The sequence below is a fragment of the Chamaea fasciata genome, unplaced genomic scaffold (genome assembly GCF_029207755.1).
Source record: "Chamaea fasciata isolate MVZ Bird 193981 ecotype frontalis unplaced genomic scaffold, bChaFas1.0.hap1 SCAF_3, whole genome shotgun sequence".
In the NCBI taxonomy this organism is placed as follows: Eukaryota; Metazoa; Chordata; class Aves; order Passeriformes; family Sylviidae; genus Chamaea; species Chamaea fasciata.
In genome coordinates, this window is record NW_027094088.1 from 21,183,990 (window position 1) to 21,200,500 (window position 16,511).

General features: G+C 43.3%; 1 protein-coding gene across 3 annotated transcripts in view; it reads right to left on the minus strand.

The window, feature by feature from the left end:
* Positions 1–16,511, minus strand: part of KCNK2 (potassium two pore domain channel subfamily K member 2) — a 105,531-nt gene that overhangs the window by 75,723 nt on the left and 13,297 nt on the right. Inside the window, exon 1 of one of the 3 annotated variants that reach the window (XM_066178275.1) lies at positions 1,469–1,877. The exons of the other annotated variants lie outside the window; for them this stretch is intronic. Within the exon in view, the coding sequence (XP_066034372.1) occupies position 1,469 (1 nt within the window). The 5' untranslated portion in view covers positions 1,470–1,877. Of the gene's footprint in view, positions 1–1,468; positions 1,878–16,511 lie in introns of those variants that run through there. 3 annotated transcript variants of the gene reach the window in all.

Sequence of the window (16,511 nt, forward strand, 5' to 3'; positions counted from 1 at the left end):
TACGATATTGAATCATTTCCCCTACACCCTTGCATTTCACTAAATTACTCTAAGGTAAAGTTTGCTGCAGAGATTCTTTACATCTGCTGCTCTCTCAAGCAGTGCTAAGCATCTTTCCAGCTGTGTTCTACCTCAGCATTACAGAAGTATCAGGAAAATACAAAACCTCGTCTCTCTCACCTATTTTGTCCTATGCTTCAACAAACGCTCTCAGAGAACAGTTGCGTGAACATTTCTAAACTCCCCAGACACAACAGTAAAAATAAGACATTGCTCATCATACTGGTCTTAATGGGCTAATTGTTTATTGATTACACCTTTCAGAAAACAGTGGTACAACACATGTGCTTCCTGGAAGAGGCAAGCATATGTTAGAGCAGGTATTTCTATTTACAGCTACAGAACCCCATCGGGTTAGGAAAAGAGTGGCCGAGTGTGTTAATCAAGTACTTGCATAACTCATGTGACTACCAGTAACTACATGGGCACTAAAAAAATCCTCCACATCAAGTGCAGGTAAAAGGTCTCCTGTGGGAAGATGGTCACAGCAGTGACCACACAAGCTATATTTAAATTGTTTTGAAGAACCAGTACGTTTTAAACGGCCAAGACAGCTCACCTAGCCGCTGGTGGGAAAAGCTCAGATCTAAATCTAAAGGAAAGTCTCCCACAGGACGGCGGAGATGGGACGCGTCCCTGCAGGGAAGGCGGTGGTACTCGGCAGAGTCACCGCCTGGGAACCCGCCGGGCTCCGGCACACGCCGCGGCTCCGGGAGAAGGGGTCGGGGGGAGAGCAGCAGCCCCAGCCCGGCCCGAGCGGGGACCCGGGGCACCCCTCGCAGCCCGCGGGGTGGGAGCCGCGCACTCCACGCGTGCCGCGGTCACGCCTCCCACAGCTCCGGCCCCCGCCCCACGGGCACCCGGGGATCGGGCACGGCCCCCCCCGTCCCGCACCTCGGCGGGGGGAGCCCCTTTCCCGCCGTCGCCTTCTCTCCCGTGGCAGCCCGCGAGCCCCTCCGAGCCCCCAGGGCCGCTGCCGGCGAGCGCTCTCAGCGCGGCCGGGGCCGCCGAGCCCGCCCGGAGCAGCGCCGACCCGCCGCGGCCGCCGGCGGCGAACAAAGGAGCGGGCACCGGGCACCGCCGCTGGCCCCGCCGCCCCCTCCCCGCGGCCGGTCTCCCGGGGGACGCCCGCCGCCCCCGTGGGGTGCAGCCCCGGTAGCCCCCGGGAAGCTGCCGCCAGCTGGGATGCTCCGCCGCGGGGAGCGGCGCGGGGGCGAGGCGGCCGGTGGCGGAGCCGGGGCGCGGCGCGAGCGGGGCCGGGAAGGGAGGGGAAAGGAGCCAGGCAAGGTACAAAGGAGCCCCGGGCCGCCGCGGGGAGCATCCCGGGGTCCGGTGCGGGGGAAGCAGGGGCGCATGCAGCATCCGCAGGGCTGGGAGCGGGGAGGCACGCCATTGTGCTCGTACTCACTTCTTATTTACCGACCCGGTGCCCTCTCCTCGCTCCACGGGCAGGCATTTTTTCTATGCTTGGGTAGATACAGTTAGAGCAAATTTAAAAAAAAAAAAATAATTAAAAAAAAAAATAAGGAAAAGAAAAGAAAGGCAGGAGCAGACCGAGAGGAAGAGGCTGATGGATGGGTCTGGAGGAGAGGGAGCGGCAGGGGCGGGCGGGCTGGCAACGCGGATCCCGCCGGCTCCCCCCGGCCCCGCGGCGTGCGAGGTGCCTCACGTCGCGCATCGCGCATCGCACATCGCGGCGCTCCGTGTGTGTGAGTGCGAGTGCCTCCGTGTGCGTGCGAGTGGCTCTGTGTGTGCGTGTGCGTGTGTGTGAGTGTGTGTGTGTGCGTGTGCGTGTCCGTGCGCGCTCCGGTGCGCGGGGCGTGCGGAGCAGCCGGAGCCCGGCGGTGCCTTTTGTGGGGCGGCGAGCAGCCGCACCGCTGCTCGCCCCCCCGCGCCCCTTCCGCGCCCCCCGCCGGCGGGGGGGCAGCCGCTCCGTGCCGCTCCCGGCCCGCCGGGGCTGCGCGCCCTTCCGCGCCCCTCGGCGCAGGCTGCCCGCCTGGGCGGCCGGCAGATGCTGCAGGGGCGCCGGGGGAAGATGGAAGGGGAGCCCGGGGGAGGCAGAGCGGTACCTGCGGAGAGCGAGGTCTCGACAGGAAACAAACGAGGAGGGAGAGAGGGAGGAGGAGAAGGCACCGGCCAACCCCGCCGGCGAGGCTGGACCTGCCGGCGGTCCCCGCTCCAGCCGCGCACCCGGTCGCCTCGCCAGAGCTTCCCCGTGAACTTTTGAACTGTCCGAAATGTCACCTAATTAGCAGGAGAGGGGGGACAAGAGGGGGACACCTCGGCCCTCGCCTGATAAGGGCGCGGGGCTGAAGGGCCAGGCGGTTCCGTCCTTCCCGGCTCGGCCTGATTTTAACCCGGTGCTTGGCAGCCCTGGTGTGTTGCTGCAAGGAGTTAACTAGGTGGGATCTAGGAGTCAGGGATGGTAGCTGCTCTCCTATCGCACGCACCGCCTGCGCACCGCCTTCTTCCATTTCAGTCTGATAGATACATCAGAAATGCTGCTTCAACTGTGCTTTCTGCCACTAAAAAGCCTGAAATTATCCTTGCTATCTTGGCCGTGGGCTAACTCCCCTATTTCCCAGTCATCTGTCACCTGTGACTCTATCCGTGGGTCAGTTGTTCACACTGAGGTGAAGAGCGTGAAGACAAATCCTAGAAGAGGATTTGCCAAGAGAAACAAAAAACTGGTACCACAACCACTCTCTAAAAAGTCTAAAAAATTACTAACCATAACAAATGGGTATAAGTCTCAAACATTTAAAGCCAGAGGCTGTATCTGTAAAATGGCCAAAGACAGTCATACATCGGGTGTTTAATGGGCTATAATCCCGCTTAAATCAGCAGCACCATCAGCAAACACTTTAGAAGTCACTTATTTTAACACTTCTCCATATCAATGTGACATAATACAAATGAGTGTAATATTGAGTTCCTTAGGACTCCAATTTCAGCAACATCAATCACACCACTCTCACCCAGTGTGTCCACAAGTCTCCACAAGATGCAGCACAGGGCAGGAAGCTGCCTCTGCTATTTCAGAGGGAGCTGTAGCTCATTGCTGCCCATCTCTGGAAACCAGCAGAGCACTTGTCGAATAATGAGAGCAGTTGGGCCCAGTCCAACAACCCCTTGCAAGCAGATCAGTCACAGGGTTGGCTTCATCAACACAGTCCCAATACTCAAACACAAGAGAAATGTCTGCTTCTGGCTACTGATACTCCCTCACTCAAGGAATTCTCAAAGATGAAAGATTCTCACACCTGGATATTTTTAAAATACCACTCCCCCCCCCCAACAAAAAAAAAAAAACCAACAAAACCACAAAACCATCTTTTTTCCTTTCTTTCCAGCAGATTTCTTAATCATTAGCCTATGCAAACACTGGCTGTTCTTACCTCATGGAAAAGAATCATTTAGCAGGATTTCTTTGAACATCCTATGGGAAAATAGGCGTGAATATTTTCATCCCTGCTGACCTGCGTCTCCATAAAATACTGTGGAAAATAGTGCTACATGCCTTTCTTTAGCAATCCAAATATTTGGAATGAGATTTTGTTTTTCCTTGAGTGAAGAAATTATTTTTAAAAGCTTTAAAAAGGTCATATTTATTGCCTACAAATTGAAATCCATGGGAAGCCTTCCAATAGCTTCAGGAGGGTTTGGACCAGGCCTTAAATTTAGGGATTCCACCCAATGGGAAGAAACTATTTTGAGATCCGCTCCAGAAAAAACTGCATTGGTACCTTAACCTTAAGGCCTGAAGAGCTATCTATGGGAAAACAGTTATTTCCATTAATTACCTAGTGAATATCTCCAATGTCTACTTTCAGTTTACAGTTGGCTGATATTTTCGACCTATTGTGATCCCATTTGTAATCCTCAGTTGGATTCTCATCTTACCACGTACTTTGAGTGGACTTGAGCTGTCCATTCTCATTTCTAGCAGGGATATAAACACTCCACATAAAGCAATGATCTTCAAGTTCAGCAAGAAAATCAGTAATTCTTTTTGTAGTCTACAATAAAAACTATTGTGAACAGCAACTCCTATTTTCTGGAGGCCTTTTACAGCACGAGCCTTTACTCAATGGAGTTGTGCCCACCAATTTTTTTTTTTTTTTTTATGTACACCACACATTGTTTGAATATTGTGTGTGACCATTTTGCACTCAAATTTGGAACTTGACGCATCAGGCCTGAGATTTGCTAAACAAACACACTTAAATGCAGCACTGGCACAACTTCCCACTAACCAACAGAGACAAAATTAAGTAATAAAAGGGGCTAAGACACAGAGCTCCAGCCTTGCAAGCAAATGGATTTGCTGCTGAGCCGAGGAGATTTATCAGAACGAACTGGAAAAAAAATTCTAAGATTAAGTATAAGCAGGTTTGTGTCTTTCACACTAACATGAGAAAAACTCACTAAGTACAGGACTGTCAAATGCTGTCTAAAAATGTATTGGCATGAGTTTGGGATGACCACAAAACTCACAGACGGTGGCTGCTGGAAGCTGCTCAGCTCTTTGAAATGTTAAAAGTAGGCTCAGCCAAGAGAGAGAGGCATGCAGCATGCAGAGGGAGTCAAAGTTGCATGATAAACATAGCAATCCCATATTCATGGAAATAACAGCTGCAGATGATCTAAACGTAGCTTTGATGGGACAGGAGGTCACTTGCAAGGAAATAGTTATTCCAGAGAAGTATTTCCCTGTAAAGACCAATTTAAAACTCTCAAGCAAAAAGTACTCTTACCTGTCATTAACACTTTCTTTTCCTCTTCCTAATTCAGGAACCATCCCCTCCCCGAGAGGTCATGAAGAGCACTTGCTTTGTGCCCAGAGCAAGAGGCTTCTGCTAAGCCCCCACCTCTGTGGGCAGCGAATGCTCTTCTCCTTTAACCAGCTGTGTAATGGGAGGCACCACAGTTTCCAGCCTTCTTCAATCTTATTTAGTTGCCGAGAATTTCTACATTCCCAAGGGACTGTTACGACAAGGGTTCCAGTGAGGGCATTTGCCTCGCTGACTTCAACAGCATCTTATTCATGTGGGCACCTGTTTAATTGGCCACAGGGGACCTGTGCTTTTGATCAAATAGTGTATTGCTGTAGGCTTTGGGACCTGCTGAACCCAGCATGCCCTCTTCCTCATCACATGTTAGCAGGAAAACTCTGCCTCTCTTCAGAAGTTGGCCAAACTGTACACCCAGTTAAAGTCAAGGATAAAAAAAAACTCTGCTACTGCTAAGTTTTATTACCAGAAAGCTTTGCAGAAACACTACTGGACTTACATAGTCAGTTAATTTTAAGGTTCATTTTACTTATTCAGCAGGACTTACAAATTGCTTGTCTCTTGACTTCTTTGGAGACATTAAAAGATCTCTGTCAGTTCTTTATGGATAATTATGACATTAAGGCCATTCCATGTCACTGTATTTTAACATTAAACCATTAGTTGTATTGTGCTAGGGAATTTGAACTAAATGAGGGACTAACGGCACACAGCCTGCTTCTCTTTGGAGCAAATGGGAAGGGAGACCATGTTCTTCACAGGCAGCAAGGATGCCAGGCTGCTCCAAGTGACCATGCTAAAAACACAACCTCTCAGCTCTGGGGAGAAGGCAAAATAGGCAGGAAACAATTGCAGTTGAGTGATTCTCAGCCCTCTTCTGCCTCTGAAAATGGTAAAGCCCTAAAACAGACCCATTGAAAAATATGTGATCTCTTCCAATTCACGTTTTGAAATGAGTTAAGTATACACAGGGAAACTAGACTATGAACTGCAGAATCACAGAATCATAAAATGTTAAGTGTTGGCAGCGACCCTAAAAACCATCTGGTCCCAACCCACCTGCTATGAACAGGGACACCTCCTACTAGATGAGGTTGCTCAAAGCTGTATCCAACCTGGCCTTGAATAATTCCAGGGTTTGGGCATCCACAACCTCTCTGGACCACCTGTTCAAGTGCCTCACCACCCCCACAGGAAAGGATTTCTTCCTGATATCTAAATTAAATTTCCCTTTTTTCTAAGTTATACCCATTCCCTCTTCTCCTACCACTACAGTTCCTGACAAATAATCTCTCTCCACCTTCCCTGTATGGCCCCTTCAGGTACTGGAAGGTTGCTATGAGTTCTCTGCCCTGAACAGCTCCAGCTTTTTCAGCCTTTGTAGGGCAGATTCTCCAGTCCTGTTACCAACTTCATCAGCAACTCTCTGGACTTACTGCAACAGTTCCATGTCCTTCTTATTTTGGGGTTCCCTGATCTGGATGCAGCCCTGCAAGTGGGGGCTCACCGGAGGAATCACCTCCTTTGACCTGCTGGCTGTGTTCCTTTGGAGGCAGCCCAGGATTTGGTTGGCTTTCTGAGGCTGTGAGTGCACAGTGCCAGCTCATGTTGAGTGACACCTCCCAAGCGTGTCAGGGTCCCTCTGGATGGCATCCCTTCCCTCCAGCGTGTCAACTGCACCACACAATATTAACGAGTTCTAGCTCACTAGCAAGTTATTACATCCACTATGAGTTGCCTGTCCTACAGTGTGACAAATTATTTATTCAGAAGAAAAGCCATTGTTTCTTACCTCATCAATTACTAGAAAAAATGCTTACATGTGCTCATCTATTTTAATACAGCTCAGTTGTCAGTCTTAATTACGTTCTAAGTCTTCCCGTTGCTTGTAAGCCTTATCTATTTAACCACTTGAAGCAAGAGGGAAGTTGTTTTAGAACCTGTAAAGCATCCACTGTTGTAATTAATATTGTGAATGTGTATTTTTCTTTACTGACTTGCAAATCTCCCAGTGGGTTTCCTCCCTGCCTATGTTGTGTTATCAGACCTAGTGGGATTTATTTATCACATGTTCTGCCACCGTTTTTTTTCATATTTGTTTCCACAAATCTATTATGCTTGGACAGCTTCAAAAGCAATTATTATAACTAAATTTCAGTGCCATTCTCATCCATGATAAATGTGAATTGCCATATGTCACCATTATTATGGATTATTTATGCACAGAAAAATCTTATGACTACTTTGAATTACTGATCTCCTTGATGGACAGCTAGTAGTGCTTTGGGATGATTACAAAATGCTTTGCTGTAATCACCAAAATGTTCTACAAAATTGCTGGTTTGTAATTTGTTTTCCATTTTTGCCATTGTGGTCTCTTCAAAACAGGAGGTTTACAATGAGAATATCTAGATTTCAAATCTGCCTGTCCACACCCAACAGTACTGACCACGCAACTGATTTTCATGGTGCTACTGGATAATTTACGAGATGGAAACCTAATCTCCATATTGTCTTTGCAGACTGGAGAAGAGCAGGGAATATTTTGAAAGGAAAAACCATACATGTGACTGCACAACTCAGGCCCGACAAGAATGGTCAAAGTTTGTGCTGACTCTAAAGGGAGTTTTTTCTTGAGTCAGTAAGCTTACTTTTAACCCATGTCTTGAGGAGCTGAGGACTTTTTTTATTTGTAAAGTACTACATCCACATTTTAGGGAACTCTAGAATTAGTGACACAGACATATGACACAACAATCTGTAAATTAAATTTAATAGAGACAGAGGACACTGGAAATCACCTAAAATAGCATTAGTGATTTTCTTTTCGAGTAATCCACAAATAAGATTTGGAAGAAACAAAACAAAGCAGACAAAGAGAAAACAAGAGAAAGCATCATGCAGGGCTAATGAAAGAACTTGCTAGCAGAAATAAAGAATACAAATGAGGCGATGAAAAAGGAGAACATTAAGTATCATCTATGTTTTAAAATCACCAGACTCTACTCTACCTGGCTTTAGTCATAAAAACGTAATGAAATCTATGAATTATATGAATTATTTTCAAATATGCACAAGAGACTGTTTTCAGGCAAACTCTGTGTTCAGCTACACAGAGATATATCTGGAAAGGATGTTACAGATTTTTTTTAAGAAAGATACCATTTAGTAGTCTCTTTTTTTTTTTTTTTTTTTTTTTTTTAATTCAGTATCTTGCTCTAGTGCTTGCTCTTTCTGCTGTGACAAAGATGCCACTAACACCATAGAGGTACAAATCTGGGTGAGCAGAGCCCAGTTTTCATAAGGCATTTGGGCAACAAGAAATATAAATTCCTGCCATTCAGATGCATCATGCATTGGCATTGCTCAGTGCTTCCATCCTTGAAGGCACTTCCTTCTATTTTCTTTAAAGCATGATCTTGAAATTCAGGGCTTGGTGACTTAATCTTTGACTGGCAGTTATGGACTGTGCTGGCAGGAGAACTGGCTACAGAGTCATACTCATCTTTTCAGCTTTAAAGTGGCTTCTAATCTATATACTTGTGCTAAAAGAAAGGTCTTTCTGTTGTGTCCTGCCACTGATGTTAAGCAGGCAAAGAAACTCAGCCATGGGCTTGCACAGTTGTATGTTTTATTTTCTGTTGGTAGAGGGAACATTAAAAGCTAGACTCCAGCTCCGAGGAAAATATAGGTAGAAAATACAGGGCAAGACTGGCCCATATTTTTCTCTTTGCAAAGCAAATATAAATATACTCCAGCTGTAATACCCCAGGCACCAAATAGAACCAGATGAGCTTAGGGCTGTGAATAGTGAGAAAGTTATTTTGTATGATCCCTTCATATAAAACAGCTAAAATTAATATAATAAAACTTCCATTTCATTTTAGCAGCCTGGACAAAAAGCTGTTCTATTTCTAAAATTCTCAGCAGATTAATATTTTTGTAATCATTTGCCCAAAAAGATTAATTGCCCCATCACATACAAGGGCAAGTAAAATTGTAAAAAATCATTATGTTAGTCTAAAAGGTACTCTTCAATAAAAATAATTATTTTTCTAAATTATTTATACTGGCAACAAATATAGAATAAGTGACCCCCTATAACAATTTATGTAAACTTTTTGTGATTTTGTGTATGTGTGTGTTAAAAAGGGGACTATACCAAATTAATGAGTATGATTGCCAGGAAAAACCTAATAGAAAAGCCATAAAGAAACCAATTCCTGAAATTATTGCTTTCTTAGCTTTTCATGTTCTCTCTCATAACAGCTTCAGATATTATGGGGACTACAACTGGAAAAATTTACCTAAGGCTTTATCCAATGCAAGTGTCACAATGAAAGAAATACAACAAAAGCAGTGAGAAGAAGCCTCAGGCTGAATATCTGCGCCAGATTCTTGGGGACTTATTGGCCATTTCCTTATTTTAGAGGGAAGATCTGGTGATTTTACTAACTTGTAAAAATTGCCTAGAGTGTTTTGGAAAGTCAGCTCTGATAACAATATTATAACTAGTAAAGTAGATTTTAGTAAAGTGTGGGAAAAAACCCCATCCCTTATTCCTAACTTTCAGGGTCAAGGGAGTGGGTCCTTCATCTTGCTAGAAAATTCTCAAAAATACATGTAATCCAGATGTGATGGATTTTGGATGGATTTTGGATGGATTTTGGATGGATTTTGGATATCCTGGATATATTTGCTGTACATCAGAGCAGAACCCCACACAGGGAACTGTGTGGGAATTCAGAGCAAGTTGCTGCATGCAAAGGATTGTGCAGCATAACACAAAAGTATTGCCAGCTTCTGGAGGCAGGGCAGGTATGGTCTTCCCAGCAGCACACTCAAACTGGGAACCCTGACCCCTCAGCATGGCAAACTTCCTTAATTATGATAATTCCATGGCATGTAAGTGTTGCCTCCAGTTCTGGAGTTATCTTTTTGTCACCTACTTTGGGGAGTTTTATATCATTTTGTAGGTGAAAAACATAACATCTGACTTGGACAGAGGTGTCTCGAAGCAAAATAATGATCCCCGAAAAAAAGCAATTTATTTTAATTTCTGTGTGGCTCAGTTTTCACCGCTGATGTTCCTGAACAATCTTTCTGCCTCTGGACACAAACATGCTTCCCACCATGCTGCTCCACATTATGCCCAATTCTTATGCCAAATTGATCCAGAAAATAGCCCTTTATTTGGCTTGTTTGGAAGGCTAGCAGAACAAATTCTATGCAAACAGTAGATATGGTTACTGCTTTCTTCAGAAACATAAATAAAAGAAAAGCCTTCAGATTTTACATAATAGTGCAATGATTGCAAGACTCTCTCAGGATAAGCAAAAAGGACTCTAATTATTTCTTCTGCATAAACATATTTCTTCTGCATAAAGGCATTTAAATCCGCATCTTTAACCTTCCTGGAGAGAGCCTATCACTCCGGTGCTCAAGTAAGTGCAGTTCAAGCAAGCCACACTTAAGAGATCATTGATCCTAGCACTTTGCTGGACTCCAGGCCACTGCCCTGTTATTTTATCTGATCTCTAGGAAATACTATTGAGCTATATTTGTTGTTCTCACTTACATATTTGTGCACAAGAGGTTTTACACTTGAGTTATATAAATAGCAATACACTCACATGAGTGCTTAGAAAGTTTCACCTCTCTCGCCATCAGCAGAAAGAATTTTACTGAAAACCGGTAAATGACCTATTTACCCCCAGAGCAAGTACTGAGTTTGTCGGGATGTTTTGCCTTCCTGTTGCATAAAGGGTTTCTTCAGAGTCAATTAGCTGCTGACTTCCAGCTGAGCTGTAGTGTCACAGAAGGGCACTCCAGAGGCATCTTTATAGAGCAGAGACTAACCTGTATCAGGCAGGATGCAAGAAAATTAGATCCCTGCACCAGAAGGCTGGGAGGTGGTAAGTATTCTGGAAATTATTTTGGCTCAAGTCCCTACTAGCTACACAGGAAAGACAAACCACTTTCAAGCTTAGATAGAATAGGATGTACCTACAACAGGTTTTACTGTTTCATTTCTCATTCCTCTCTCCAGAAATACTCACTGATAATTTTTTTTAATAATAACATTTTAGCACAATAAATTAGTTTTGTTTTCGACTGAAGGCTAGATAGAGCAAAGACATTTCAGGATGGCTGACAAACCTGAAGCAACCATGTCCTCAGTATGCGGCAAATCCTTCAGTGTATGTCAGTCTATTTGTACATTCCTGAGCACTCCAAATATCTCCTCTAGCTGTAAGATTCAGTCTACTAACTGGAAAAAAACAGATTCCAGGTAGGAGGTTAGTCCTGCACTATTAATGTTAATCTGAACCTTCCCGGCAAGCATCAGGAATAAGGAGATGGCATAAAACTTGGGGAACCAACCTAGGTTTACAACAATCCCATATTCCAGCAGGTGTTGAACTCTAATGTAATCCTAGTTCTTCCTATGGGATTAAGGATTCATGAGGTACGAAATGGACAGAGGGAGAAGGAGAGAAAATATTCCTATCTTAGAGATTATGCATTTTCTTGGCAGAAGAATTCATTAGTTCCTGCCCCAAGGACTCTTTATGTATTTTAACCAATGACAGTTTCAATAAAAATTCCAGGTAGAGAAACAAATTACATCTGATCATTTCTACAGATATTTATCACTGATAGTCACTATCAGTCTTAGTCAGCAAACAGTTGGTTGATATCATCTGCTTTCACATTCTTTACCAAGTTTACTTGTTTGGCATGCGAGAAGGCAAACCATCAAGGACGCTGCAACATGCAGAAAATTCCTGCTAACTCAGTTCAAACAGAGTAATTAACAGAATTAATCAATTTCAATTGAATAAGATCAAAGAAATCTCCTATCAGTTGACTGTTTAGAATAATTCAAGGAAGATTAATTTCTATTCTAGTGTTCTCTTGATCCCAATAGGTTGTTGATGAGAAGAGAGTAGAAAGCAAGCTTTTTATCATCAATCACTTTTGTTATTACTTGACTGCCTGCTGTGTACAAGGATCCACACATTCCTCTATTTTTAGACAAGAAAGCAACCTGTCAATAAGTGCTGAACTGCTTGCTATTCAAAATGACCACTTAGGGAAGAACATAAGCATAGTAGCTGCTGTGTAGAATATTTAATAGGAAGCTATACGTGGAAAAACACAACTTATATTTCAAGTGTCCCAGCCAGCCATATTTCTATCTAAGTAAGTAACACTGAAGCTGTATGTAACAATTTCTGATGTCTTAACTGCAATGCATCCTCAATACACCACTTGCACATACAAGACATCTGTTTTATCTACATATCTATCTACATATAACTGCACTTACACCCTAGCTATAAGCTCTAGTTATTACTTATACAGTATGGATAATGTCAGGCTGGAGGCTGGAGGGTCACCAGCTTGTGGAAGGAATTACATGGTCTACTTGCCTTCAGTGAGGGAGGACAAGGGTAACTGACCCTGTCTTTCTTCCAGTCCAGACTCATATCTCATCAGTTACTGTGTATTGATGCAGCACATTTTATTTACATCACTAAAATAAAATCAGCCATCATCATCTCTCACTTATGGCCATAATCTCCTGTGATTTCACCTCAGCTCTTCTGGGCTTTGGGCTAAGTCAACACAGTGATTTAGGAGTCACCATGCTCTGCACTGATGATTTTAATTTTAGTTAAACACAGGAGATGCAGACCAAAGTTAGAGCCTGAGTTTCCTGTGTGAGGAAAGTCAGTCCCCCACGAGAGGAACTCACAGTGGTCTTCCAGGAGCTGCTAGCAGCCAGGCACTGAGCAACACCTAGGAAAGGAAGTGAACTAAACCCTGTCAAGCTCTGGGATTTAAATCTCTCAAGGGAGGAAGTGTCCACAATTCATATTCCAGGTGTTGTTTTAGTGAGCTTTTTTTTAGGTGCTTAACAAGGACAGAGTAAAAAATGGAAAGAGATGGAGGAAATGGGGAGAGAACAAAGTCACCACTTAGTGCAAATCAGTGGCTGAAACCTACACTCAGGAGATAGGAGAGGAGATCTATGCTCACATCTTCTACCTGTGCATGTTCTAACCAGCAAGCCGTTGGGTGGAGTATTCTGAAGCCCCAAATATTTAGCGAGCTGCTTACGACTTCAGCAATGAAGCATTTTCTATTGACACCCATGTCCTAACAGGCCAAGACCGAACACTTCTATTACATTTTAATGTGTACCTTACTCAGGCAAATTCCCATCGACTTCAAAGGAAGCCTGGAAACTTGGAGCAGTCGGTTCTCACATTCTGTGTGTCAGTGTCTGTGCTTACACTCCCCTGCATGCCTTGGCACGCCCCAGGGTCCTGCTGCACAGAGCCTGCAGACCAACGCCCAGATACAGCGTGCCATGGCTCATCTTCCAGCTGAGCCTGGGCTTCCCTTGCCATGGGAACTGGGTCTGCAGGATTCAGGGACAAAGGATTGGTGCACATCTGAGTCTTGCCCCAGTACAGCAGTGACAGTCAGCCTGCACCTGCTTCTGAGCCCCAGGAAATGGGAAGCACTCACACATACCATGGCAAAGGAAGAGCCTGCCCACTTAAAGGAGTTGCCATGGGTGCCACTTACCCATCATATTTAAAATCAGTGTGTGAATCAAGCCAAAACACAGTCACACATTAATTTAGAATGCCAATTATTCAAAGTGAGTTATTAATTTATCCCTTAACATAAATTTTCTCTCTAGTACAGACTATCAACTTTAGGTAGGTAAAATGTGCGCCCTGGCCTCATTACAAGAGCATACATATGTTAAACATTGAGAAGTGCTCTCTGTTTCAGTGATTCTTGGAGGTGAATAAGTACTTTTTGTCCGTTTGTATCAAAAGGATCTAGAAAACAGTAACTTGAGAACACTACACAAGGAGTTTCCTTTGACAGGTTGGGATTTTTCTCTTAGTGTGGTAAATGTGCACTGAGAGAACTGAGCCTTTTTAATTTTTTTCCTTTGTAACAGACATTTGTTTCTAAAATCTCCAAAACATATAAAGGATATCATGATCACGGATAGAAAATTTCTTTCATCATGCATGTTTTTAAATACTTGCGATTTCCATTCTACATTTTCTCAGTGCTCTTTTACAACCATAATAACAATTTCAATTTTGTTTTGTGTGCATGTATGTGAAATTTCCCTTCTAATTTTTCCTTTGCTGCCTATACCTTAATTTAGTTTGGAGTTTTCTAATCTGTTTTTCTTTCTATCTCTGCATGGCTCTGGCCTTGTAGCTTATGCATTCTCTGTAGGAGAAGAAGCACCACACATATTTCCAGCATCTGTCTTCCTCAATAATAAATAAAATCCTCTTTTCAAGGCCTTGAAATTACATTTCATTTGTATACAGCTGTTATTGAATTGACTTTGTCACTGTACAACCTGGGCTTTTTTCTCTGCACCCAATTTGATTTAAGGTTTCATATTGATCTGGGTATCAGTATCCAGTTTATAAGCAACTCATGTTCACTCATGCCACTAATGTTCAAGGGCACATTTCAGTCATCTCAAATAGGGCTCAATCTGAGCAATCTCCATGGAAAAACCTTCTTTGCTGTGCAGAATACTTCTACCTAATTTCCTTTTAGGTACGGCTTCCCATAGATAGCTTTGTTTCTTGCAAAATAGTAGCTCAATCAAAGGTCAGGAATTGCTTTGTTCCCATTTGTTCTGACAAGTTGAAACTTTCTTTTTTTTTCACATTACTTCTTCGCTCCATATGAGAGGGGAATTGTTGAAGGGGTTTTTAATTATTTTGTCAACTCTTTTAATTCTTTTTTACTAAGATTTGTTTGTCAGTCCAATCTTCTGTAGCATCACCCTTTTTCTTTCTAAGACTTGCATTCTCCTCCAAAAACGTTCTCCAGACTGGCACAGTAACACAGATGCTTCTACATGTGAGTCAGAATCTCATTCCATATTTCTCTCACAATTTTGATCTCTTTACTGCAATCTGATCTCAAAATTAGAATCCCGTAAACAGCAAAATTCAGGTATTATTTTTACAGTATTAAATAAATTTCTCTTTGGAGTATTTCACTTGCAATTAATCTTCTCAGAATTTCATTCTTTCAAAGAGTGTGACTCTCGACTTTTTTTTTTAGCACAAACTGGTAATTAGACTGCTCTTCTTTAATTGTAGGTTATTAAATTACATCCACTGCCTGTGGCCTGAGGTTAATGAAAAAAGAAGAGTAACTAGTTTTTGCCCACCTAGCTCTTTAGAAACTTTTATTTTGAAGGGTAAAAACACTTTTTAAATCCCTCTGTCTGATGAGTTTCATGAGAAGCCCAGATACAATAGTTGTAGTCCTTACCTGCTATTCAAACTCCTTCGTCCCTCACATTTCCTTTTGCTTTTCTGACACCAAATGTATGTTATTTTTCCTGTTTCTTCTTCAGATACCATAAAGTGCTCTTACTAGTAATTACTGCAAGTGCCTGGGTTGGATCTTATAACCCTGATGAATCTTTCTAATGGTTAACAGGTAAACTAACAAATATTTAGCAGGGATTTTTAACACTGGAGCTTGGAAGAAATGGAAGCTGATGCTTCTCTTCTTCCTCTTGGTGTTGATCTGTTCTGCTTCAAAGCAACACACCACACAGGAAATGTTACGGGTCTGACTTAGACGATTCAGGGTCCAGCTGAGCTTAAATGCTTGCTTCAACCTGACTCTAAGATAATCTTTGTGGCCACAGGTGACAGGAAACAAATTTTACAAGCAGTAATTCTCCAAAAAGTGGATGGGGTGAGTTAGTACATTATGAATAGAACACAAAGTGGCCAGCTCCTTGAGCAGAAAGCCACCAAACATCACACATTTGTGATACTGATCCTTTCAGATGACCTACACATAGCACTACCCATGAGGGCCACTGTGTCCTGGTTCCTGATCCTGGTCTTACCACCGTATAAATACAAAGATATGCCACATAATATGCTCAGCCCTTGTAGTCTGATTTAATCAAATCAAACAGAGGTACTGTAAAATCCACCATTTTGCTCATACTGATTATTTTTGTTATTATCAACAGTACACAGGTGGTGAGATTTTGCCAGCAAGTGCCATCAGAGTGCCGTATGCCAACCCTGGTGAAGTGTCAGAGGAAAAAGTGCACTTAGTTCTAGTCATCCTCAATCCACAAAAATTAATCCGAAGAGGAACAGTAAAGATTTCTAGAGGAATCATGTAAAAAGAAATTGGACGAGCTCAGCTCACTTAGTCTGACAAAATGAATGCTGAGAAGACTCTGATTGCTGTGTGTAGATCAATCAGAGTCTTTTTTGAGCTAAGGAACCAGGTTGGCAACAAATTCAGAATTTATTCTGTGAATAAATTTTGGCTGGAAATCACAAAAAGCAAGAGAAGAGCCAACTTTTGGAGCAATCTCTCAATAAGGAGGATTAGAACAAAAACTTAATATTATAAAATAGGGGGTGGCAAATTTATAGAAAAAAAAAATCTGACATGCTGCCTGCAAAAACAGGAATTTGGCCTCAGAGACTCAGGGGAAAGATGGTCAACTTTCTTGAACCCATAAATCACATTCCCTAGTTGTCACAGAGCCACATAGACTTCAGAGAGCTGTGGGGAGAGTAGATAGCTCAGCAAGCCCCAGATCTTTTA